This window comes from Balaenoptera ricei, chromosome 3, assembly GCF_028023285.1.
Source record: "Balaenoptera ricei isolate mBalRic1 chromosome 3, mBalRic1.hap2, whole genome shotgun sequence".
In the NCBI taxonomy this organism is placed as follows: Eukaryota; Metazoa; Chordata; class Mammalia; order Artiodactyla; family Balaenopteridae; genus Balaenoptera; species Balaenoptera ricei.
The window spans coordinates 73,409,152-73,436,565 of NC_082641.1; the positions used below are offsets into that span (position 1 = coordinate 73,409,152).

Consider the following 27,414-nt stretch of genomic DNA (forward strand, 5'->3'; position numbering starts at 1 on the left):
AAAACTGAACTGTTTAGTTAACAGAACTACTTGGAACAATTGGAGGCCTGCATCTGGGTTTGAATTCTGGCTCTGTTATTATCTTTGTAACCTTAATCAAGTTATTGACTCTCTCCAAGGTTTGTTTCTAAATCTGCGTATGGGGATAATAATTCCTACCTCATAGAATTATTGTTTTATAGCTCTTTGAGCAGCTCTAATTATGGAAAGTTTATGGTGTTCTCCAGTCCCCCACCAAACAATTAAAAAATAAATCTAAACCATACAACATAAAACAAATACTTGCTGAAATTACAATAGCATTTGCGAGATTCTCTGACTCTCTTTAGCAGTTTATCTAAGTTGAACTTTTTATGTGCTCCCTGTGTATGTTGTCATTTATCTGCCTGAACTGAGGTCCATAGCGGTTTGCTGAAGGTCTTTGTCCATGTCCTTGACCTATTCAGTTTTTGATGAATGACCTGGATGAAAACACAGGAAGCTGTCTTATCAGGTATGCAGTGATACAGAGCTGAAACAAGGTAAAACAGCAAGCTGCCTGTGTTAAGAGTACAGGTAGAACGAGTGTAGAAAACCTGTACTGTGACAGCTTGAAAATGAGAGTGAAAGAGACATAATCTGATGGGGGTTAATGTAAACAACTTGAAACTTTAATTTAACCCAAACTCAGTAGCAATCAAATGTGTGACCAGATTGCTTAAACCATAGCAACTACAGTAACTACAAAAACAACACAGACCTGGGTTACATTAATAACAGTATGGAGGCAGCTGGGAGAGCCATGTTTAAATTATAGTCTACAATAGTCAGACAACCCTGGCACCCTGTAACCACTTTCAGCAGGAATATTATTAACCAACCAATGAGAAGTTGGAAGACAGTCCTATAAGAAACTTGGAGGCAGCTGGAGACAACTAACCTGGAAAGAACTTAGTGAGATGTTATGGCTGTCTAAAGATACTGGGAGGGCTGCTACAGGAAAGAAAGAATGGACTATATAGCTCCATTTGGAAGAACCAGAACAAATGGGTCAAAAATTAGGGAAGCAAATTTTGAATCACGTTAAGAACTTTTATAGTCAGTAAGAATTTCAAAGTTGAAAAAGGTATGTCTAAAAGTAGAGAGCGTCCAATCACTGAAATATATTCAAATGGGGGAAATGACCAACTTTCAAATATGTTGTAGATAGATTTCCTGCTTTAGGGGATGGCATATAAAATTTCATCCAACTTAATAGAGATTGCTGTATTCTGTATGTCTTCTTCCAGTTTTGAGTAAATATGATTGTGGATGATGCACATTTAGTAAACTAATTAGATTTCTGTATGGCTAACGGTTTAGGAAAACTATTTAAAGTACCAGTGAAGTTTAATGTGTTTCAGATGGTACACCACACACTTTCATGGTTTGTGGTGTGACCACAAGGGAAAAATTCAATAACTTCTGATTCTAGGTAGGTTACTTCTAATGACTTACTTTGTGGTCAGAGGCTTTCGCCTTTACTAACCTGTGTTTTCCTGTTTATAAAATACTGTCTGCTAAAATCTTTTTTTTAACGAGAATTCGTTTTTAAAACATTATGTAAAAGATAAGACTACTGTTAATCCAATCTTGTTAGTCGAACAGTTGAAAATATTGAAAGAATATTAACATTTCAATAATTCTATTTCGTATTTCTAGCAGTGTAGGAGAGAAATTGATATATGTATGTGTGCATAGCTTATGATGAAAAGTTAATCACTAACTTTTAATCATTGAGCTAAGCATGCAAGAATTATTTATTTTGATCTGCATTATATCTTCAATCTTAGAATAAATACATTTAAATGAATTTATCTTAAAAAGTTGTTTTACTTTTACATCATACTTTTAATACATTGTAGTAAAAAGGGACTCTATTTTAGAGTGGGTAAAGAACAATTTTGTTGGTAAACATGTTACATAACTTCTCTGAGCCTAGATTTTCTTATTGAATGATTAGATTTGTAATAACAGTATCTCTCTTTGAGGATTGTAAAAAGCCAAAATGAATGAATACATGGAAAGAGCTTGGAATGATTCCTGGTATAGACTGCACACTCCATACGAATTTACCCATATTATCAGCTAAGCAAATATGTAGACTAATAATTCTTAGATTTTGAAACATGTTGAAATACTCTGTTTTTCCAGTATAATTTACATCTTTTTTTGCAAAAGAGAATTATCTTGATATAGGGGAACGAGAGGGCTGACAGTGTAAGGCAGACGTGAGCTGAAAAGCTTTAGCAAGCTGATAACCTCTGACCTCTTTACTGAAGTGCACGTGTGGCTTATAGCAGGCTCCAGAGCTGGTGGCCTTGAGTGTTTCTTTAGGCTTCCCCTTTCTTGAGTGTTTCTTTAGGCTTCCCCTTTCTTTGACAGGGAGGTCACACTGTGCATGATGGGAATAGAGTAACAAATTATTTTACTTATTTTTAAGAAGTATACAGCTCACAAATTCCTTTTTGCCCATGGAAACTGAGTTATCCTGCTGTTTGCTCTTCATGTAAGATCACTCTGAAATTACTGAAACAGTAGGGTTATGTCTACTCTAAGAAAAATTGACAGTGAGAATTTAAGCTCTCATAGTATGTTTGCTCTATCTTCCTAGTTATTGTTCTAATTTTTGTTTCTTTTTTCTGTTTTGATTTGCTTTCATTTTAGAAATAACATATACTAATTGTACAAAACATAATCAAACACTATAGAGAAATATTAAATGAAAAGTACATCTATTTCTCCCTCTTTCATATGCTCTCCACCCTCTGCTCTACCCTCAACCCTACTCCCAAAGTTAAACACTGTTAATGGTTTCCTGTGTATGCCTCCAGATATATTCCACAAATATATAAATATTTATAAATATATAAAGAAGCACATATGTGTGTTTGTGTGTATATAGTGTATATATGTTTACATATAGTGTATATATATACATATATATAGTGTATATATATAAATTTACCCCATACTGATATACTTTTTTTTCTATTCTATAATATGGTTATTCCATAATTTTTTTTCTGATTCCTATTAATGAAATGCTGGTTAATTCCAGTTATTTTCGCTATTATAAACAATGTTTCTTGGAACATCCTTACACTCTGAATATTTGTTTACTTACAGAATATCCATAGAGTAAATCCCTAGAACTAATGTTTTTGCTCTTAACATCTACGTGAAACATGCTACCAGATGGATTGCCAGACCATGAGTGAATTCATGCAGGAAATAAATCACAAGTAAATTATTTGAGATATTAGTATATAATATAGGTAAATAGAAACTTAATTTTGCCTGTATATTCATTTGGCCCAGTTTTATGATCGTTTCCTGTCACCAAGTTAAATTATATAATAATCTGCTTCAGTTATGATCAATATCCAAGCCTGGATTGTCCTTGCAGTCTGTTCATTTCGTGCCGAGGGACACAGCTTACTCAAAACTATAATGTTTTATTTTGAAACTAAAGCTTACTTGAAGAACATATTTCTTAAATGGTAGAATAAAGTTAGAAATCATTTCACAGTTGTACTTGAGCATTCATATCTTGTGCTTTAATCTCTCCTTAAAATCTGGCTATGAAGAAGCAAATGTATGTATATTTATTTCTTGGTAGAAAGACTACTTAGTGCCAGAGCATAACAACAGGAAGGGAAATGCTAATATTAGCTGTGTTTTTCCTTTGTCATTGATTTAATTTGAGGGGACATCAAAGGTATTAAGGACAACAGACTGGTAATTATCAAGATAAAAATGATATATCCAGGAAATACTGAATTCTCCAATCCCCACAAAGCCTTGTAAAAATTGTTAAAAGGGAGAATAACTGGAACAAGGACACGTGGTAACATTTCTTAGACTCTCCTCTGAAATGAATGACTAAGAACGTATGGTAATGACAGAATTAATAGCATCTGTGATCTCTGACTGAACTTGATGCTATATATCAGTGCAAGATTTCTGGTGACATAATTAATAACCAAATATTAAACAACAGGCTAGATTCCAATCTTATTCCACATATCATGAAAATGTATGGGATTCAAGCAGCCTATTTTAACTTAAAAAAAGAAAAGGTAGGGCTTCCCTGGTGGCGCAGTGGTTGAGAGTCTGCCTGCCAATGCAGGGGACACGGGTTCGAGCCCTGGTCTGGGAGGATCCCACATGCCGCAGAGCAGCTAGGCCCGTGAGCCACAACTACTGAGCCTGCGCGTCTGGAGCCTGTGCTCCACAACAGGAGAGGCCGCGATAGTGAGAGGCCCGCGCACTGCGATGAAGAGTGACCCACGCTTGCCGCAACTAGAGATAGCCCTCACACAGAAACAAAGACCCAACACAGCCATAAATTAATTAATTAATTAATTTTTTTTAAAAAAGTATTTCTCCTTTATATTTTATAAATATAATATGTATTATATTAGCATATATTATATGAGCAAACTAATGAATCTGTGTTTATGGAGCATAGGAAAGCATTTATGACTTATTACTATCAAACAGTTAACGCAGTATAGCTTCAATTTTCCTGTGCAGACACTTGGAAGATAGTAGCGGTAATCACTGAAAATGTTACTGTAAAAATAAATAGACATGTCCGTATACGAATGTAAGTAAATATGCTTACAGACACACCATCTTTTAGTTTATTCCTATCTATATTTGAACTAAATTGTATCTGGGTAATTCATTTGGTTGGTTTGCATCTTAATCAGAATCAGTTTAAATTCTAACAGCCTCAATTCCCAATTCTGAGAAATACGCTTCTCCTGTCCTCAGTTTCTTCCTGTATTAATAATAATAAAAATAAAACTTAGGAGAGCAGTTGTCTTTATTAAATGAGATATAGCTCAATGTGGGGTCTACATTTATTAACCAATTAGTAAGTACTGATTCCATTCTTCTTCTCTTAAACTGTTGTATTTAACATTTGTAAGTTTCCACCAGTTTAACGTTGACCCCCTTCATTAGGAGTTCAATCAAATCAATTCTACAATTCTTTCTGGCAAGGTAGTATATAAATGAATAAACTCAATAACTAAACCAAATTATGAAATTGTTATTAAATTCAATGAAAACTGTTAAATATTGAAATTGTGTACATCATCGTTTATTTGATATTTCTCAATGAAGATTGTATGCAGAGCATTTTACTAGGTACTACAAGGTATACAAAAATTAATCTACCATAGCTCACAGATATGTTTCAGCCATTTCTGTTCTGATTAAGGCTTTATAAGTTCTCATTTAGTGCTGGCAAAAAGTGGAGAGGGAGAGAGAATGGGTTATCTCCATACTTGAACCAGGAAAATACATCTCCATTGGCACATACAATGAGTGTGGGAAAATGAGCACAAAAAAATAAGCTCTCATGGAAACAGTAATATTGTCAGTATTTGTGTGACTTTCTATGGAAATAAATCTTAACCTTAGTCTTCACAAGATGCTTTTATGAAAAAGCTATGTTTTTCTCTCACTGCTTCAGCTTCCTTATCTCTAAATAAGATGTCTTGAGATGGTCCATAAGATGGTTCTATCAAAGTGTTTAAAGCCTAGAGATAGAAATGTAACTGGAGACCTAGATACTGAAATTTCAATTCACATTTAGTCTTTAGCAAGAAATATGTAAGTGTGGTAAGCTGTGCTCAGTCAGTATGAAGCATGTTGGTGAGAGTGACACCTTTAACTTATACTGAATTTTCATAATTCTTTTAGTTCTAACATTGGATAACACAGATACTGAGGCACATATGCTATATATCTGGCAACATAAAAAATATTATGCAAAGATAATGGTCTCTTGATGCTCTAACCTTCGATTACAAAGGAGGAACCACGATTACAGGGAAAGGAATGTATCTCAAATGCTCCACTCCCACCTTATTGTGGAGAATGGCAGTACTGGAGCTTTTAACCCAAGGGCTTCAGGGGAGCAGTATATGCCTCAGTGTTTTTAGAACAATGAAGAAAAACTAAGTTAATCTAAGCAAACGTTCAAATCATAAAAGGAATAATAAGCATATAGGCTAACTCACTGAACCCAAGTTCTATAAGTACAGTTGGACCTCAAGGAGCTGTGAGCAGGAATGGATGGCTTTGTCCCTTCTTCTCTGCAAACACACTTTCTCTCTTCACTGTGCTTTTGGCTACTCCCACCACTAAAGTTCATATGTTTTCTTTTCTCAGTTGACCAGCTTAACTATCACAAAATTTCAGGGAACTCAACGAGAGATGATTGGTCCAGCCTGGGTCAGGCTTTGTCGCCAGATCCACAGCTGTGGGCAGAGGAACAGGGTCATGAGCCCACCGTGCGTATGTTGGCAGGGGGTGGGGGAAGATGAGGAGGGAGACAGGGCTCAGAGAAAGAGCGCTGATGGCCTAGGCATACATCCCAGAATATACCTACCATGCATACTATATTAAAATATTTTAAAATTCAAGTAAAACTTGAAGTGAGTTCGTCAACACCGAACTTAGGTTTAGGCCATATGGTATTTCCAGAATAATTAGATGTTGTTTCATTACATAGTGTTTCCATTCTTTAGCAAAAAAAAAAAAAAAAAAATCATATAGTGGTAAATGCTGTCCCTAGAGTATACCTCAATGATTGGATTCTTTTGAGAAGGAAAGAGATTTTTTTTTTTTTAATTAACAAAAGCTTATGACATTTGGAGCTTGATTTGCTTAACTGAGTATTCAAGAATCAGTGACCCGGTACCTTGAGCTCTTTAGAGCAGAAGCATTGCGTTTGTAAATCTAACAAGCAGTTACATTTGTCTCAGTCTTATCTGAGGCTGTGGTAAAGGTCAGACAGTTGCTGAAACGTTCAGTGATTCTAACTGATGGAACTAATGTTCATCTGTGTAAAAGCGGACATTTTGGAAATGCCCCAATCTTTATCATGATGAATCAACTTAAAAGTCATTTACCAATCTGTGCGCTCCTTCCTGATTCTTCCACCGACTGCACCACTGAGTTACCATGTTATAAGGATACACACAACATCGATTTAAAATAAATAATCCGTGCTTTTATTTTGGAAATGGGTTAATCATCCTTACTTTGCATGGATTTTCATTCTCTAAACAGGCAGTGTTGACCACTCCAGCATCAGACGCTTGATACAGTCCCACCTATTTGAGTCATGTCCCTACGCTAATAATAGAAAGGAGGAAAAAAGCCTCTTGGACCTAATAATTTTTAAAAAGAAGTTAGAACAAATTTACATAAGCAGCAACTCAAAACATGCTTCATAATTACAGATAAATGCAGATGTACATAAAGATATGGAGTGCTGACAGGAAATAAAATTCAGAGACAAAAATCTTCAAGTAACCAAACATTTTTATCCTTTCCTGGTTTAGGCCAATCAATACTAATCCTTCAAGGCTGATTTGGTTCAGATAGAATCTTACCTGGAGGCCTCAGCAGACTATCTGAAAGCCTTCCCAGGAACATTAGGCATGTTGTTTTCCACATAGAAGAGTTTCCATTGTATCACTGCTTACTTTTGGTCTTTATTTATCTTTTGTTTTTCACACTGTCTGACATTCTAATAGAAGATTTAAGTGAGGTGGTCACATTTTTAATGCTGACTAGGTGCTTAGCACTTTATATGTAGTGTCTTATGTAATCATTATAATAGCTTTGTTGTACACATGAAGAAACTGAGATTGTCACTTGCTCTGGGATTGTTGTCACTTGCTCTGGGATTGTTGTCACTAATGTATAAAAATATACATATATGATTAATCTGTACTCACACTCCACAATATGAAATTGAGAAGGGGGATTTATCTAGTGGATAAGCATCGTTGTGTGAAATATGTATGATATGACTTTCAATGTTGTTTCTGTAATAAAGGATAATTAAACATGAGTGATCTCATGGGAAAAGAACATTAGAAGGCAGAATATATAAGTTCTAGATTTGGCTTATATACGCGCTAGGTGTGATTTAGGGCCAATAGTAACATTTCCAGGCCTTGGATTTCTTCTTCTATTTATCTAATGTATCCCTTCATCCCCCTCACTCTTTATATACACTTGTCCCTTTTATATTTTTATCTTAAGAAGATAAGACATAACAGATATAAAGTATGATATAAATATAAATGTTTTCCTTAATGATTTCTTCCCATTTGTTTCGAAAGTAAGATTCAAGAAGGTAAATACCTCTACCACCTCTGTTACTGTTATAGCCCCAGTGCCTGGACGGGCCTTTGAAATTTAGTAAGCATTCAATAAGCATTTATCAAGTGCTTATCAAATGAATGAAAAAGAGAGAGTGTAAACTGAGAAAGGAGAATGGCCGCAAAACCTACCCCATCACAGTACATTTTTCTCTGTGCAAACATTTTGTTTACTTGTCTGTCTCCCACTTGGGACTGAGACTGGGGCTGTTGTCACAACTATATCCCCATTCCCTGGAACGAGTGTCTGACTCTACCACATGATAAGCCCTCAATAAGTAAAAATTGTTTAAAAGTCTGGAACATAGGACTATTTACTTCATTATCATCATGAAGCTGTTCACATGGAAAGTAAGTTTGAGTATCAGTGTGTGTTTCTTCAAAGACATTGACAGAACAGTCACAGACGATTATGACTGAGTAAATTAAAACAAATTAAGCAAAATATAAAGTACAGTAAATAAAGTAAGTATTTCCTAATGTTTTCGGACTTTTGAGATACCCTGAATTTCTCCGGTATATGAAAAAAATGAATGTGTGAACTGACTTAAAAAATCAAATCAAAACTATAGTTATTGAGTAGAGCCTGGCCCTTTGTTGATCTGTTGTCACTCTTTATGCCTAAGTCAGGTGAGTGTGTTTCCTGTGCCACTAGACCAGAGCCTGTTCATCCTATGCTCTGCTTCTCTCCTTAGTCTGTGAATTTCTGGTACGTGCTGGTGATGAATGATGAACACACAGAAAGGCGGTATCTGCTGTTTTTTCTTCTGAGTTGGGGACTTCCAGCTTTTGTGGTGATTCTCCTCATAGTTATTTTGAGAGGAATCTATCATCAGAGCATGCCGCAGATCTATGGACTCATCCACGGTGACCTGTAAGTACATCCAGACAGAGCACACTGCCTCCTCCGCCTTTCTGTATCCACGCAGCTTTACTGGTAGAAGGTGGGAGCAGTTGACTAAGGGGTCTGACTGAAGGAGCACCATGAAGACCTTTGCCTTCCTGCCACACCTTCTAAATCTCTACTTCCTCTAATTATCTCTATAAATAAGAAGCTATTGCCTCTCCAGTTCCTTTGATAGATGCAGTTTTCTCAGGTGAATTGGGGTATCAAACAGTTCACAGTAATTTATACTTTACCATAATTTAGTTTGTTAGATTGGGACAAACAAAAATACCTAGTGAAATCAGGGAACTATGAAAATTTTGGTGAAGAATAGAATCAGTGACAAATTTGGAGTGTGGCATGTTATCCAAGGAGTCTGATATTTGGGGGGGGGGGGATGGGGAGCACGGCAGGCACCATCATTCATAAAATCCCTAAATACCAGAAGACTATCAGAGTGAATGGAGAGTGTCTGCAAAAGTACATGGGAAGGAGGCAAGGTCAGCTGGGTCCTTCTGATAGATTCTTATTAAAGTACACTGTAGTCTTGAAATCTAACAGATCTTTATACACACATATATATGCATGCCTTAATCCTGAATCTGGTATCTTACAACTTTGAGGACCACTCAGCCCCTTTTATTGACTCCACATTAAAAAAAAAAAAACTTTGTGGTAATAAAGCTTAATCAACTCCCTTGGTGTAATGAGGATTTAGAGGAAAAAGTAACATTTCTAAATAAGAAAGAATAGCCTAGTCACAATCTTATGAAGACAATATTACCTAATTATCTCACAGGTTATTGTGAAGATAAAAATTAGTTAACAGATGTAAAGAATCTTTTAAAGTAAAAGTACTATATAAGCAGAAGTCACTTTCATATTATTATTGCCTCTGATCAATTATGATCATCCATTATATACTTAATCAACACTTGTAATTGATGTATGCAGATATACTTCACACGTGGGCAATCACAGACTAATATCCCATACCACATTAAACCAAAGGAGATGAGCTATGTAATACACACACACCCATTGAGATACCATATATAGTAATTTAGTCTTTTTATTGCAATTCAGTAGGATTCCCTCATACTGATTAATTTATAGCATTACAACAATAGTATTGAAATATAGTATTATATTTTGTTGATATAAAATTCTAAAAGCCTGATCTTCTGGAAGGGAATGGTTGTGTCTTTTCACAGTTATATTATGACATATTACTACTCCTGGCATTAATTTAAATCTTGGGCTGCCAGGATTAATTTCAGAAAGTTCTGCATCTTTCTTTGTCAAGTACAAAGTAACCACGAGACAAGTCCTGGTGGCCAGTAGCCATCTCTTTCATGAGCTCCCTGGCAAGATCAGAGTTATTTGGCAGCAGTTTTAGCATCACATGTATACACACCCAGTCTGGATAAATGGGTGTGTATCACCCGATGAAAGTGATGAAAGTGATGTTAATTAGAAGAAACTCTCTCTTGATGCTTCTAAAAGGATTTTTAAGAGAGAAATAAACTGTTATACAAGAATGTCCAAATCAACTGACTCTTAAAATATTTGCCTTCTGAGCCTTTTGCAGAAAGTTCTTTATTACCAGCTCAACTATAATACATGCAATGTAAAATATATTAACCTTTACCCAATCTTAAAATTATAGCCTTATTCAACCAAAAGTGACTGTTGTAAGTAGTATAGGTTACTTTTTTTCTTCATTCACATAGAATATTCATGTGAATTTATTCCAGTTTTTAAGAAATTCTGTATTTCTGATATTACTTTAATCTCAGTGTAAGAATAAATTACTATGTTATTTTTGTAAAATATTGTATACTTATATCATCATTTAAAAACATGCCTTTTCTCTGGAGATGGTAGGATTTGTGGTTGTAAAATAACTGGACATCTGTTGCGCAGTGGTTGTTTGCAGTAATAAAACTTTCTTTTTAGTGAAGAATTTTCTCTAAGTAGATCTCTAATGTATTAATATGCTCAAGTTGTTATATTTACAATGTTTTTGTCAACTTTTGGAACCAAGATTATGATAATTTCGTAAAACCAGGAAGTGATTGCTCTTTTCCTATTAGCTGAAAAAATTTGCAAGTTCAGTGTTATTTCTTCTTTATTATTTTGGAAAATGTCACACATGAAGCCAGCCAGGCCTCAGGCTTTCTTTGTAGGAAGACTTTTAATTACAGATTCATTTTCTTATAAACATATAGAACTATTCATATTTTCCATATGCAGTTCTTTCTGTGTCAATTTGATAAATTGTCTTTTTTTCTAGGAATGTTTCCAGTCCATCTAACTATTCAAATTTTTTAGTGTTTGTAAGATCTGTAGTAATGAATCTTTTTTCGTTCTTGATATTGACAATTAGTGTCTTCTTTCACTATTTTTTCCTCTCCTCATCAGTCTTGCTGGGGTATTTATGAATATTACTGTTTTTTCCCAAACTCAGCTTTTGACTTCTTGATATTCTCTATTGTGCATTTATTTTAAATTTCATTTCAATTTCATCAATTTCTAGACTCATCTTCTTGATTTACTTTTAGTTTTGGATTTTATCTGACTTTTCTCTTTTTTTATTTATTCTGTTTATCTTATTTATTTGCTTTGCTTACTGTGTGCCAGGTACTATGTATTTATTTTGTTTATTTAAAAAAATTTCCCCAGCTTTATTGAGATATAACTCGCATATATAATTTTGTAAGTTTAAGGTGTACAATGTGATGCTTTGATACCCACATCTGTTGTGAACTAATTACCACAATAAGGTTAGTTAACACCTCCATCACCTCACATAATTACCTTTTGTGTGTGTGTGTGTGTGTGTGTGTGTGGTTAAGAACATTTAAGATTTCTTCTCTTAGCAACTTGCAAGTATGTAATATATTATTGTTAATTATAGTCACCATGCTATACGTTGGATCCCCAGAACTTATTTGTCTTATGCTAGAAATTTGTGCCTTTTGACCAATATCTCCCCACTTTCCCCATCCTCAGGTCATGGCAACCACCATTCTAATCTCTGTTTCTATGAGTGCAGCTTTTTTAAGATTCCTCATATAAGTGAGATTATACAATATCTATCTTTCTCTGTCTAAAGTACTTCACTTAGCATAATGCCCACAAGGTCTATCCATGTTGTTGCACATGGCAGGCTTTCCTTCTTTCTTGTGGCTGAATAATATTGTAGTGTATTGTATATATTGCAATATATATCTCACATCTTTATGCATTCATTCATAGACAGACACTTAGGTTGTTTCTATATCTTGGCTATTGTGAATAATGCTGCTGTGAACATGGGGGTGCAAATATCTCTTCAAGATCCTGATTTCATTTCCTTTATATGTATATACCAAGAGGTGGGATTGCTGGATCATATTATAGTTCTATTTTTAACTTTTTGCGGAAACTCCATACTGTTTTCTGTAGTGGTTGTAACAATTTACGTTCCCACCAACAGTATGTAATCTTTATTATTTCCTTCCTTCTGCTAACTTTGGGCTTAGTTTTTTCTTTTCCTAGTTCCTTGAGGTTTAGAGTTAGGTTGTTTGAGATCTTTCTTTTTTCGTCATGTAGACTTTTAGCACTACAAACTTCATCTTAGAACTGCTTTTGCTGCATCCCATAAGTTTTGGTATATTGTGTTCCATTTTTGTTTGTTTCAAGATTTTTTTTATTTCCCTTTTGATTCCTTCTTTGACCCATTGGTTGTTTAGGAGTGTATTGTTTAATTTCCACATATTTGTGAATTTTCCAATTTTCTGCCTGTAATTGATTTCTAGTTTCATACTATTGTGGTTGGAAAAGATACTTGATATGATTTCAATCTTTTAAGATTTGTTAAAACTTTTTTGTGCCCTAATATATGATCTATCCTAGAGAATGTTCTGTGTGCACTTGAGAGGAATGTATATTCTGTTGCTGTTGGATGGCATGTCTATATGTCTTTTAGGTCCATTTGGTCTAAAGAATAGCTCAAGTCCAACATTTCCTTGTTGACTGTTTGACTGAGTGATATATCCATTGTTAAAAGTGGGATGTTGAAGTCCCCTACTATTATTGTATTCTAATCTACTTCTCCCTTCAGATTGGTTAGTATTTGCTTAGTATATTTGGGTTCTCTGATGTTGGGTACATATATATTTATGATTATTATATCCTCTTGAGGAATTGACCCTTTGTCATTATATAATGGCCTTCTTCATCTCTTGCTACACCATTTGAGTTAAAGTCTATTTGTACGATGTAAGTATAGCTACCCCTGCTCACTTTCAGTTCCACTTGATGCAATATCTTTTCTCATCCCTTCACTTTGAGCCCATGTGTGTCCATAAAGCTGAAGTGAATCTCTTATAGGCAGCATATATTGGACCTTTTTTTAAAAAATCTATCCAGCCATTCTATGCCTTTATATTGAAGAATTTAATATATTTACATTTAGAGTAATTATTGATAAGGACTTACTAATACATCTTATTGTTTTTTTGCCTATTTTATTGTTCCTTTCTTCCTTTTTCCTCTCTTGCTATTTTCCTTTTTGAATCGGTGATTTTCCATAGTGATATGCTTTGATTCCCTTCTCTTTATCTTTTGTGTGTCTACTGTAAGTTTTTTGCTTTGTGGTTACCATGAGGCTTACATAAAATATCTTATTGATATAACAATCTATTTTATTGGTCAACTTAACTTCATTTGTGTACAAAAACTGCTCTTTTACTCCTCCCCTTTTCTTTTTTGGGTCATAATTTACCTCTTTTTATATTGTGTATTTATTAACAAATTAATGTAGCTATAGTTATTTTTAATACTTCTGTCCTTCAACTTTTTTAGTAGAGTTAACTGGTGAACACACTACCTAACTACTGTATCAGAATATTCTGAATTTGACTACATGCTTACCTTTACATGTATTGTATATTTTCATATGTTTTCATGTGACTAGTATCCTTTCGTTTCAGCTTGAGGAACTCCTTTCAGCTTTTCTTGTAAGGCGGGGCTAGTGGTAATGAATTCCTTCAGTCTTTATTTCTCCTTAATTTCTGAAGGACAGCTTTGCCAAGTAGGGTATTGGTTGGTAGGTTTTTCTTTCAGCACTTTGAATATATCATCCCACTCTCTTCTGGGATACCTCTAAGGTCTCTACTGAGAAATCCACTGATGGCATTATGAAGGTTTCCTTGTAAGTTACAAGTTTTTTTCTCTTACTGCTTTTAAGATTCTTTCTTTGTCTTTGATTTTTGACAGTTTTATTATAATGTGTTTTTCAGAGAAGATCTCTGTAAGTTGAGTTTGTTTAGGAACTTCTATTATTTATTCACAAGTCCAATAAACATCTTTACCAGAATGACATGCAGCTATCTTATATTTAACAGGTTTAAAATTAATCTCTTAAATGTGTGCTTTGACCTACATTCCCTAGGAAAAGTCCACCATCTACCTAGGTACCCATGCTGTGAACTTGAGAGTTTTTCTACTATTTTCCCCTTACATTTCACATCATATTAATCACAAATTGTTTCCTAGTCTAACTCGTAAATGTCTTCCTACTACTTTCTCATTTTCATCTCTTATTTCATAACCATCTCTTCAGTTCATTAGTGTCATCTTTGTCTTCTCTGTTGGGTTGCCTCTTAACTTGTGTTCTTATCTCTAATTTCTTCCTTTTACAGTCCATTCACTAAATTTTGAAAAATGGAAATAACCGTATCACTCTGATGCTTAAAACCCAGGAGCTGCTTTTCATTACCGTCAAGGTCATGGACTGTTAGGTTGTCCACAGTTTGACTCTAAACTATTGAACCAGCTTCTTTTTAGCATCCTTCCCACCCATCCTTTCCAGTTATCCTTTGTAACTGAATCACTTGATATTTCCCATGGTCTCCTATGCATATACCTTTAACTATATCTTCTATGTCTCAAATAATTTTCTTTCTTTATGTCTGCCAAAAAAAATACCTATTTTTCCTCTAAACATCAGCTTAAATATCAACTCTTTAAAGTGTCTATTTTCAGATTAAAACACTACCTCTTATATATAACCTTGGTAGACTCAGAACCTGTCATAAATGCTATGATTGTACCACTCATACTATATAATGAATACTTGAGTAAGTCAGCTATGTAAATTGAAATTCATCCTGGAGGTCAGTGATTAATTACAGAATATATGGTAAAAATAATAAATTTATGAAGAATGTGGGGCTTAATTTACCCCTTGATGGAAATATCTGAACTGGAAAAAAGAAAAGCCTTAACAACCAAGGCAAGTTTACACAAATGTAGGTTTAGAGAAAACTTTCATGCTTTCTCTATAATATATACATAATAAAATTTTACACAGTATATGGTTAGCAAAATGTATCTAAAATACCTGGAAGTCACCAAATGATACTAATGTCTCAACATTTTAAATACTGCGTGAGGCGTGTCATATCTTATAAGAAAAAAGTCTTCTTATACATATATAATAGATAAAATTCTAATTTACCAAGAGTAATGGATTTTTGAATCACACAACATGATTTAGAGAAAGGTTTTAAAGAGCCTATAAAATTTTAAATTTACTTTTGTCTATGAAGTAGAACACCCAATATAGACTTGTTACCCCTTCTTTGTCACTGAGCCGGTTAATTCTGTGAAACTATGAAAAACCATACTATACTCAAAGTTAACAAAAGAAGGCTTCCTATACCTTTAAAAAATTTTAAAGACATTTTCATCACTTTTTGAAAATTGTGCTAGAAATTCTTCTAGCTTTCTTTTTTATCTTATAATTGAACAGTGTTTAACTAAAGTAAAGCTAAAGTAAATGAAGTCTGTCCTTGATTGATTTCCATTGGTTACCAGAAGTAACTCTATTGAGAGTACCTAGAGGTAGTCTCTATTGCGTGGTGTATATTTAGTGTCTTTGGAAGTAGCCACCGATTTTTTTGGGGTTGGCTTCTCAGCTGCTCTAGGAAAAGGAACAATCTGAAGAAAAATCCCTAGCTTTATCATGCCAAATGCAGAGGAAAGAGAATACAGAAGGGTCAAGAGCCAGGGTAGAAGCCAAGGGAATATGGCCCTGAGACATTGTCCCTAAATAGATAATATGCTATTAATCTGGGGCCACAATTATGTGACTATGGAAGGATAGAGTGATTGAGAATGAGTGGCAGAGTCATGTCATACAGAGGGGAGGAGAGTGAAGACTTATCTCCATATTCCTACCTCTGAGCTGTAAGACCCTGACACATTAATAAATGTCAGTAACAGTAAAAATGATATAACAAAGACGATAGGTTATTTTGTACTTCCAAAACACTTGCTTTTTTCTCTTTCTTGCTAGGTCATATGAATTCAACCTTAAAGAACAAAATCAGCAAATTGCTTACTGAATAACTATTATGTGCTAAGGCCTAAGTGAATTCTCTTCTATTTAAGCTAAGAATTTGTTTGCTCATGATGAAAAAATGCATAACTTAATTTAAAAATTCATTACAGTTTTTTAGTTTTTCAGTACTTTAGTTTCTTAATATTTTGGCATCATGTTTTATTTTAGATATTCTTAACAAATCTTAATTATAACCTATTCTGATTATCCTGCTCCTGAACTGAATTACTTGTTTTATAAATAACTCAATCCTCTGAAAACAATCTAATTTTGCTAGCTATATTAGGAGAAATGTTGTTAACGTAGAGGACAAATCTGTGTATTCTAAATTAGAACTAAGTAGGAGATACAGCTCTGTATGGGAAGTATGATATCATATGAGAGTCTTTATTTTCATTGAATTACTTAAAAAGAGAATCATGAAAAATGTTTATAAATACAGGGAGCCTATTTACCTATCGTCTGAGGATTAGAGAAAATTGCAGTAAATCTATGGAAGAGAGATGTTGTCAGGATCTCTTCAAGGATTTTCTCAGGTGGGTGGTATGTTATTGCACATGGGTGTGTACACACACACACACACAAATACATGAATAGAAATAGCAGCTTTCGACTCGCATTTTCCATTTATCCAGAACTCCAAATAAAAAAATATTGAGAGTATGCTTCTCCACAAAGTCTTAGAATCATAGAATCAAAGGGTTGGAAAACTTCCAGGCATGTCCTCAAAGGCATATCATGATTCAAACCCCTGTTCAAAGACTCATTAGCTTCTTGAACTTCTTACTCTAAACATACTCAGTTTATATGACCTTTTATAGCTACTGATTATACAACTCATTCTACTACCCTTACCTCATTCTCTTAGCTTATGTTAGCTTTAGCTCTCCTAGCACCAGCCTCAGCTTTTCTGACTACTGCTGTATCTCTCTGAGAAAAATTCCAACTGGTGCTTTGACTTATACCCCTCATGACTTCTCTTAAGTCCCTGGATCCTCTTCTTCACATGCAAGATGGAACCTAGGTGAAAAGAGAACTTTATAAAGCATTGGATCCAGTCTCCATACAATCCTTGGTTAATCTTTACAGCAATCCCTGACAAATGTTCATTCACTTTCTATTTGAACTCCTCTATGAGAAAGCATGTATTTCCTCCCAGGACTTTCCACATAGAGTAGAAATCTTTTAGATTCTGGCTCAAAATCTAATTGCTGGATTCACACCAAAAAAACCCCTAAACATTTCAATTTAATAATCCTTCATTTTGTCACTGTTATTTTGTTTCCAGGCTAAACATTTCTTATTTGTTCAAATATTTCCACATATAGCATGCTTTTGCGTCTTTTCACTATCGTAGTAGCTCTCCTCTAAACTTGTTCTATCTATCCATCTATATCCATCTTCTTCTCTTACATTTTATTTTGGAAAGAATTTTAAACACAGAAAAGTTGAAAAAATTGTCAGAGTTCACATATATCCTTCACTCAAGGACATATATATACATACTTATATAACCGTAGTACAGTGATCAAAACCAGGAAATTAACTATGATAAAACACTATTAACTAAATGGCAAACCTTCAGATTTCACCAGTTTTTCTCCATCTTTGGAGACAAACATATGATTTTATTAATGTACATCAATATATTAATGTGATGTATGATATTATTAGATAGAGCATACCTACCATTCCTAGAAGAAATCCCTCTTGGTCATTGTATTATTTCTTAATATGGAGTTGGATTCTCTTTATTTATATTTCACTTAGTATTATTGTATCACTATTCATGAATGATGTTGGTTTATAGTTTTTTTTCCCCTTTGGACTGCCTTTATTTGGTTTAGGTAACAGTGTTTTACTTGCTTTATAAAAGGACTTAGGAAGTTTTTCTTCCTTTTAACAGTGCATGAGACAGTCTGGTCTCAAAAGGTTTGGTAGAATTCCCCTGTGAAACCATCTGGGCCTGTTTCTTTTTGTGGAGTTGTCCCTCAATAACTTTTTCTAGTTCTCTGTAGAAATTGGTCTGTTTAAGCTTTCTAAATCAAATGGGAACAATTTTGATAGTCTGTATTAAACTAGGATTTTATCCATTGTGTGTAGGTTTTCAAATTCATCTGCACGGAGGACTGCAAATCCTCATCACTTCTTTATGATATACCCACAAACATAAAATTCTGTTCTCCACAAATGATGTCACCATAGTGACCTAGTTTGGCTAATGTCAGACAGCATGACAGAGTTCTTTATTAATTGCTTGTAGCTATGGATAATGAAGAGAAGGCATATAATAGCCTTAAAGTGTGTCTAGCATACCTTTGCCATTATTCAGTTTAATTTGAATAATAATTACAAAGGTTTTTGTATTCTGTACCTGTGTCCCCATGATGTGGTGTATTACTTAAGACACACAAGCAAAATAAGTTTTCTTATTCAAGTAAGAGAAGTTGCCATTAGAAGACAAAGATGAGAATTATCTGTGATCAATTTAATATTCTAAGTTAAATGACCCGAGTCATTTTACCTGTCGTAATTACTGGACAAATTCATAGATAGATTACCTCCCTTACTCCTTCTTTCCATAAGCATTCATTGAATACTATATAGGATATCCAAAAAACCAGTTTTACCATGTCCTATATTTGAGTAAAAATCACACATTTTTTAACACTCATTTAAAATCCACCTGTAATATCCTTCTATGTAAAGGAGATAGCATCACCAAATAGCATTATCAGTAAAAAGAATATTTGTTTAGTCACTCTAGCTGGTTAACACTTATAAATAAGCACCCATGGCCGGATGCAACTCTGACTCTTATTTCTAGTACACAGGCATCCAACTCTTAAGTAAATGTGCTTAATATTTGGCACACCCAGGTACTGAAATGTAGGGACCTAAAAAAAGTGTACTTTAGCCAGTTCACTGTACTCACTATGTGTAGGGAAGTGGCTGTAAAATTTTTCTTGATCGGAACACAGTTGAAAGAGTAGAGGCTTTGTAGGTAGATAGACAAGAAGTCAGCTACTGGCTCTGCTATGTTCTAGCTCTGTGACCCTGAGCCGGTTACTCTCTGAGAGTTTGCTGTTCCCCATCTGTGGAATAGGTATAATAAAACCTGTGTGTCATAGGATTGTGATGTGGATTGAGTGAGATAATGCATGTAGAGAAAATGCATGTGCAGAACCTGGCACAGGGGGGCCAGTTCATGACAGCCTTGTGATGAGTCTGTGAATGTGTGTCACACATGAAGTAGTAATTACATGTAGTCTATCAGACAAGCCTGGCTAAACATTATTGACCCTATGAATTCCTGAAGGGCAGCTTATCATTTTACTACCTCCAGTTATTCTGAAGCTATTATTTAAATTATTTCTATCATTTTCTTTTGCATCTTTGACATTAGGATTACAAATAATACACTCTTTAATATTTCTGAAACTCAGAAGCTTTTATCAGCCAAAGTCAGGAGTTTGGTTTATTTTGCTTTGTTTTGTGTTTGTCATAAATGAGAACAAAATGCCTCTAAAGCTTGCAATCTTCTATGATACTGTCTCATTTGGTTTAGGTTGATATAACAGAATACCATTGACTACTGGGTGACTTAAACAACAAACATTTATTTCTCACAGTTCTGGAGGCTGGAAATCCAGATCAGAGTGACAGCAAGGTCAGGTTCTTGGTGAGGGCCCTCTAGCTGGTCTTGTCCTCACATGGCCTTCCTTGGTGCATGCAGAGAGAGATCCTGTGTTTCCTCTTATCTAAGAGCATTAATCCCATCACAAGGCCCCACCCTATGACCTAATCTAACAGTAATTATTTCCCAAAGGTGCCGTCTCCAAATACATCACATTGGGGGTTAGAGTTTCAACATATGAATTTGGGGAGAGGAGGAACACAAACTTTCAGTCCATAGCTGGTATTTTTATAGTTTATCTAAATGTAAATACAATCTGAAGTGAAAGATTAAGTATCCATTTAGTTCCAGGGAGTCCTTTTTGGTAAGACCACAAGTTGTAAAAAATAATAGAACATTAGCTTCATTTATGTCGAAAGATGAGGAACTGTATCCTTCCATATCCAGAAACAACTAGATTTATTCTAATATTATTTTCGGACAGTAGTGTCATATAAATATTTTTATTTGTGATTACTTCAGTAGTATCAGTAATAGCTTTTTCCAAGTCTCAATACTTGTAACAATATTATAATAATATGTAACTTCACCTATAACTTCATATTAAAGGTATTTGGTATGTATTTTTCTACCTTTTCTCTATGTATATTCTAATATATGTATATACACATGCTCATACCTACATAAATACAAACTCATAGGGGCTTCCCTGGTGGCGCAGTGGTTGAGAATCTGCCTGCCAGTGCAGGGGACACGGGTTCGAGCCCTGGTTTGGGAAGATCCCACATGCCACGGAGCAACTAGGCCCGTGAGCCACAACTACTGAGCCTGCGCGACTGGAGCCTGTGCTCTGCAACAAGAGAGGCCGCGATAGTGAGAGGCCCGCGCACCGCGATGAAGAGTGGCCCCCGCTTGCCACAACTAGAGAAAGCCCTCGCACAGAAACTAAGACCCAACACAGCCAAAAACAAACAAATAAATAAATAAATAAAATTTTTTAAAAAAATACACACTCATAATGAAAACAGGATATGTTCTGTTTTGTAATCTACTTTTTATTTATGGGACAATTTTCTATATCCGTATATATCAATCATATTTTGTACTGTAATGTTCTATTATATTTATTTCACCAAACTTCTATTGGTAGACTTTTGGACTATTTCCAGTTTTTCTTTATAACATTGTAATGAATATCCCTATATAGGTATCTTTGTATACTTGTGTTATTGTTTGCCATAGGATGAATTTTGAGCAGTGGAATGGCTCATTCAAAGAAGACATATATAATTTTTTACTTTAAAAGATATTACCAAAGCATTTTCTAAAATGAACACACCTGTTTACACTCAAATCACAAAGTATGACAGAGCCTATTGCTCCACATTCTTGACAACTCTGGGCATTGTAAGTTTTTTTTCAGTGTTTGCCAACGTGAGGTAGGTAGGTAGATATATAGATAGATAGATATACACATACACACACATAGACATATATGTTTACATATATACATATATAGATAGATACGTTTTATATGTATATACAGATATATGTTTTTATATATATGTTTTAATAGCATCATTTATTATGTATCAGACATCATACTAAGTACACGTCTAATTTATATATCATTGCATACACTTATTTACCATTTTTATCTATTTTGTGACTTGCTTGTTCATCTTCCTCCATTAATTTTTCTGATTGTTTTTCATGTTTTCCAATAATTTGAAGAGTAGTATTTCCTTGTTTTCTTTGTCACTTTTTTTGGAGGTGAGGTGCACTATATTAGGGCTATTAGCTTTTGTCTCCCTTGAATTTTTATTTCTCTATTAACACATCTTTCTCCTATCCATTTGTAAGGAAAATTTACATTTTAATGTATGAGATAAGCTTTTGTGTGATATCAGATTATTTCAGAGAATTAGTTTAAATGTTTTGTGTGCTAATTAAATTTTCCAAGTACAATAATGGTACAGTTAACACATTGAGAACATTTAAAGTGATTTACTCAGGGTCAAAATGGTGAAAACGTGTTGCCACAAGAATCTCAGTCTGTGTTCATCCTAATTTATTAACTAGAGGCAGAATCAGGAAGAATAATGATTACGTTTTAATGCAGAGTGCTAAGAACTTAGGCATTTCAAATATCAAGCTGAATAAAGCATTAGGAAAGAGGTAATTGTAAAACTGCAGGAGGTGGAGTTGTAATGAGAGATGCTTGTGAATTGCATTTCATCTTGCTTATTTTCTTTAAAAATTTTACAGATGAAATGAAAAAATAGATCAGCTTTCATTTTCAGATGCTCTGCATTACAAGGTATTTTGCAATATATCAAAAACTCTCATTTGGAAATCTAAGAAAGCTCATACAACCACAAATGGTCAATCGTGTATTAGTTCAGGAAATAAATCAGTTATTTATAGGGGAAGTTTTGTTGAAGTCTCTAATGAAAAAGGAAATGCCCACAAATATAAACAGTTTGTCCAACAGGATATTTAGTGACTTAAGAAAACCATACCTGGCTCAAAAAGATTTTCTGACAGTTGATTTGGGGGTTATATTTTCTACTTTGTGGCTTTTCAGGAGCAAGGAATCTGCTTGCTTTTTTTTTTCTTAAAATAATATTTTTTTAATTATAAAATTTTAGTGTTTTTAGGTGTTTTAGAAATTATGGAAAACTTAGAAAATATAATTTAAAAAATAAAAGTCAGATATGTTCCCATCATTCAAATATTATTACTTCTAACTGTTTATATGTTTCTGTTTATATCTAGATTTATAGATTTTTGCTTTTATTATGTAAAATTGGGGTCACACAGTTTTATCTCCTCCTTATTTCACTTAATGTTATATCATTAGAATTTCCCATGCCATTGGGTATACCTCCGCATTTTTTTAATGGCATCACAATATCTGTCTCAAGATGGACTTTATCATAGTGTGTTTACCATTCCCCAGCATTGGACATTTAAGTTCTTCCCTTTCCTCATTTTTAATATTTAAAAGGTCTGCAGTATGTGTGCTGTGTCACATTTCTACATCACAGATTTCTTGAAATGAAATTACTGGATTAAAAATATGAAATTTTTAGAAATATTGCCAAACTGTCATCCAGAAAGGTTAAAAATTTAGTCTTAATGATGTTTCTGGAGAGTACCAGTCTCCCAACAGCAGTGCTAGTCTTGATTGTGAGCTTTATGGTTTTGATAGGTAAGTGCAGTGTGTTAGGGTTGTCCAGAGAAATGGAACCAATAGGATGTAGGTAGGTAGGTAAGAAGGTAGGTAGGTAGGTAGATAGATAGATAGATAGATAGATAGATAGATAGATAGATAGACAGACAGACAGACACAAATTTATAGTAAGGAGTTGGTTCATGAGATTACCGAGGCTAGCAATTACCAAAATCTGCAGGGAAAGTCAGCAAGCTGGAGACCTGCGAGAACCAATCGTGTAATTCCAGTCCAGAGGCTGGCAGGCTTGGGACCTCAGAAGAGGCAATGTTTCAGTTGGAGTCTGAAGACAGGAAAAAAGCCAATGTCCCAGTTCAAAGACCATGAGGTAGGAAAAATTCCCATTAGGGAGAGCAATCTACTTTACTCAGTTTATCTACCAATTTAAATGTTAATCTCATCCAAAAACACCCTCACACACACAGGCAGAATAATATTTGACCAAATATCTAAGCATCCCATGGTCCAGTCAGGTTGCCAAATAAAATTAACCATCACATGGAGTGATTTATTATTGTTTCTGTTGCTATTTCTTTAATGAGACCAGGGAGTTTGAATACACCCATATATTTATTCGGCCATTTGTGCTTCTCTTATAAATTGTTCATGTTGTTTTTCTATTTTTTTATAGATTTGCGAGAGCTTTGTTCCTATTAAAGACATTATCCTTTGTAGTATTTGATGAAATATTTGTCACAATTTGTGATCTATGTTTTTAAATTGTAGTAAAACCTATCCATCTTTTCCTGCATTTTTCTTGGCTTATTATTTGTATGCTTAGAAAAGTTTTGTGTTCTTTCAGCATGAAGATTTATTTCTTCCTTAATTTCAGAAAATTTTTCTTCAATTACATCTTTAATGCCGTTCTATTCCCTTCCATTTAGGGAGGTTCTTTATTTCCTGAACACCAATTAATTTATTGGATCTTTGTAACTCCCGTATATGCATTATATTCTCCCTAATTTCTTTTCCCTTTGTGTTTATTTCTCTCAAACATTTTCTACTTTTTGCTAATTCAGTTGCATACTGTATTTTTTATTTCTTACGCTCTTAAATAATTTGTTATTTTTGGTGGATATTATTTTTCACATCAGAACTCAGGAAATAATATATTATTATTGTCTGGCATTTCGTGTTACAGAGATTAGCCTGATACTGTTTTTCCATTCAGGTAAATTTATTCTTTACCTTCTTGGATGCTTGTAGATCTTTAACATTTTATTTCTATAATGTAAAAATTTGGGCTGAATGTATATAGTTATAGCTATTTTTTCCTTTAAATGTGTCTGGTACTTGGGCTCTTAACTCCACAGACATAGCGTGTTCTGCTTTATTGAGTTTTTCAATCATATACATTTTCTAGAATCAGAGATAACAAAGTATTATGAGTACTTATCACTATACCTTGTCTTCTATGATCATAGTAATCACACTTAATCGTTTTCAACTCTTTGACTTTTTCCCATGCATCCTGCCACAGCTTCTCAAGTTTGTCTGCTCTGTTAGTCAGCTGAGTTTCTGCATTGTTATTCTGCTTATCCCTGCTTCCAATGCAGATTTCAGTTGTTACACATTTTTTTCCCGTTTCTTTTGCTTCTTTGACAGTTCCTTCAGACAACATTTGTCTGGGCCTTATTTCGCTTCTTTTCCTTAGGCTTTGCCTTCTTATATTCTATTTAAGTTCTAAGCAGTTAGAAAAAAAATTTTTCTGACCCCTTAATAATTTTCAAAATGTTTGATTTTTCAAAAATTATTTACTCATCCTAGAATGAGATTCCCATGGAGCCTTCTGTTGTCCAATACATGAAGCTGTGATGGTTAGCTCTGCTCGCTTTGTTCTTAGTTAGAATCTTCTTTTTAAATATCACAGTTGATTTAACGTCTATGTATATAATAATAGCCCAATTAACAATAATGTATAGCATACCTCTGCTGCAGGCCTATAGGATAGAAGTGGCATTTTCATCTGCCTACATAGCCTAGTTGTCTGACACTTTAAACCGATAAAATACATGAAAAATGTTAGCCCCCAACAGACATTGCTGCCAGGGTTTTTCCTGTCTCTGTACCTGTGAAATACATCTTTCCTAGGAACCATACCTCTCAGAGTACCATGCCCATCACAGTCCCCTTTACTCCTATTGCTCCTATGGATTTGGTGAACTGCAGGCTTGGAAACAATGGCTAAAGCTCATTAGTATCAATCGGATGAGTAGACTGCTGGCAGGAGGAAAAGAACTCTGGCTTCCTCACAAGGAAATTTCTGTGAGCTGCCTAGCTTTCCAGCGATAGAGATCCTGGCTGTTATTAGCTAAATGAATGCCATGGGAATTTTTAGGTAACTTGTTTCTTCATGAGAAATTAAGGTGCCAAGAGGTGGAAAGTCAGAAAAAGTATGGGTAGCACAGCCGGGATTAAACCCAGTGGGTCTGACTTATCCGTAGGTCCCTAGCTGCTCTCGCACATGCACACTGGAAATCCTATTCTGCTTAAAACAGAGTAACTGATGATATTTTATTTGAATATCTGACTATTTCTCAGAAGGTAGAGGAAGCAGTGAGGCATACTTGACACAATTCTGTTCAGTTCGAGAAACAGAAACAATAAGATCCAGCAGCTATCAACCTTTGCCAAATGGAGCCCTTGATAAACAGAGGGAAAGCTTGAACATAATTAGATATGTGTTCACACTAAAATTTAGGAAACTCAATTTTAAAACACTCAGATAAAAATTAGATAACATTAGTATTTCATGACCAGAGACTCTAAAAGGAAACACAGTACTAGAGGAGAAAGTTTAAAAATTAAATTCAAATGAAATGGTTGAAATAATTTTAAAGAGAAAAAAGGGAGAGATAGTCATCAGAATCATTAGGGTATATGTATTCTTTCTGGTGGGCTCAAATGAAACAAGGACAGGCATAGTGAAAGAAAGTAGGAATATATCATTAATAGAAAAAGAATGGCTAATATAAGAAAAAGGGATGCTTAAACCTCAAATGATGTGAGACTTGCTAAAAAAAATGATAAAATGACAACTGAAGGGAAGGAGGGGCCATTTAAAGTTATTGTTCATATTAAAGATACACTAAACAGTGAGGGAAATGTCTACTATAGGAAGGCATTTAATATTAGAAAAAGAAAACATGATTAAGGTAGATTTTGCTTTACCTTTCTCTGTCAAGTAGAAAGAGTCTCTAGAGAGAAGGAAAAAAAAGGCTGCTGGTAAAAGACTTGAAATCTCAAAGAGGTGAACTGTTTATGAGAGCACCTAAGTGTTCTAAATAACTTCACATTTCTCTTCCTGCATTAATGATAATATTCAAATGTGAGAGAATTTGCTGAACTGACATTGAGGAATGCAGGACAGTTAGGGAACAAATGGAGAATAAGCAAATATTGTCCCCAATTTCATAAATTGGATTCTCAATCTTCCTGGTCCTGAAAAAAGTTCCCAAAATATCTTCTTAAATTGATTCCTTAGGAGCACTTAGAAAAAAGAAAGTGGTGATAAACTAAAAGATAACATATACTCTTGGACTGATTTCCTTTATAAGGGGTATATCAATATATCAGGAGAATCCTATAAATACTGTAGTCTGTGACATATTTTCCTATCATTTTTTTTAAGGATAAGATACTAAAATATGGACTGGATATGGTTGAGTTGTCTTATGCTTGCTTAAATAAATGTATCTAACAGGTATTGATTTAATAATTTGTTTTGAATTCTGAAGGTAAAGAGACATGCAAAAAACAATAGCCTGTCAGGAGGAGAATGGCCATGATGGTTAGGAGGATGTCAAATGACATTATGTAGGGGTTTATGAATAGAAGCGGGGCCTTGTTATAAAGGAAAAGTCTTAGGGGACACAATACAGCTTTCTTCAAATGTGTGAAGGACTGACATAACAAAAAGGGAGACCGGGAGAGTCAAGCTTTGATTGAAAGCTAATTAAATGACCTTTAAAGTTCTTCTACCCTCAGTGGTTTATAATTTGATTCTCTTTTATAAACCTGAAATACTGATTTGTATTTTTTAATTGCTTT

The 27,414-nt window shown here is 34.3% G+C and overlaps 1 protein-coding gene across 1 annotated transcript in view; it reads left to right on the forward strand.

Annotated features, from left to right (window-relative positions):
* The window catches only part of ADGRV1 (adhesion G protein-coupled receptor V1), a 531,821-nt gene that overhangs the window by 353,581 nt on the left and 150,826 nt on the right, over positions 1–27,414 (forward strand). Inside the window, exon 85 of the mRNA XM_059919079.1 lies at positions 8,909–9,087. Coding sequence (XP_059775062.1) covers positions 8,909–9,087 — 179 coding nt within the window. The remainder of the gene's footprint in view (positions 1–8,908; positions 9,088–27,414) is intronic.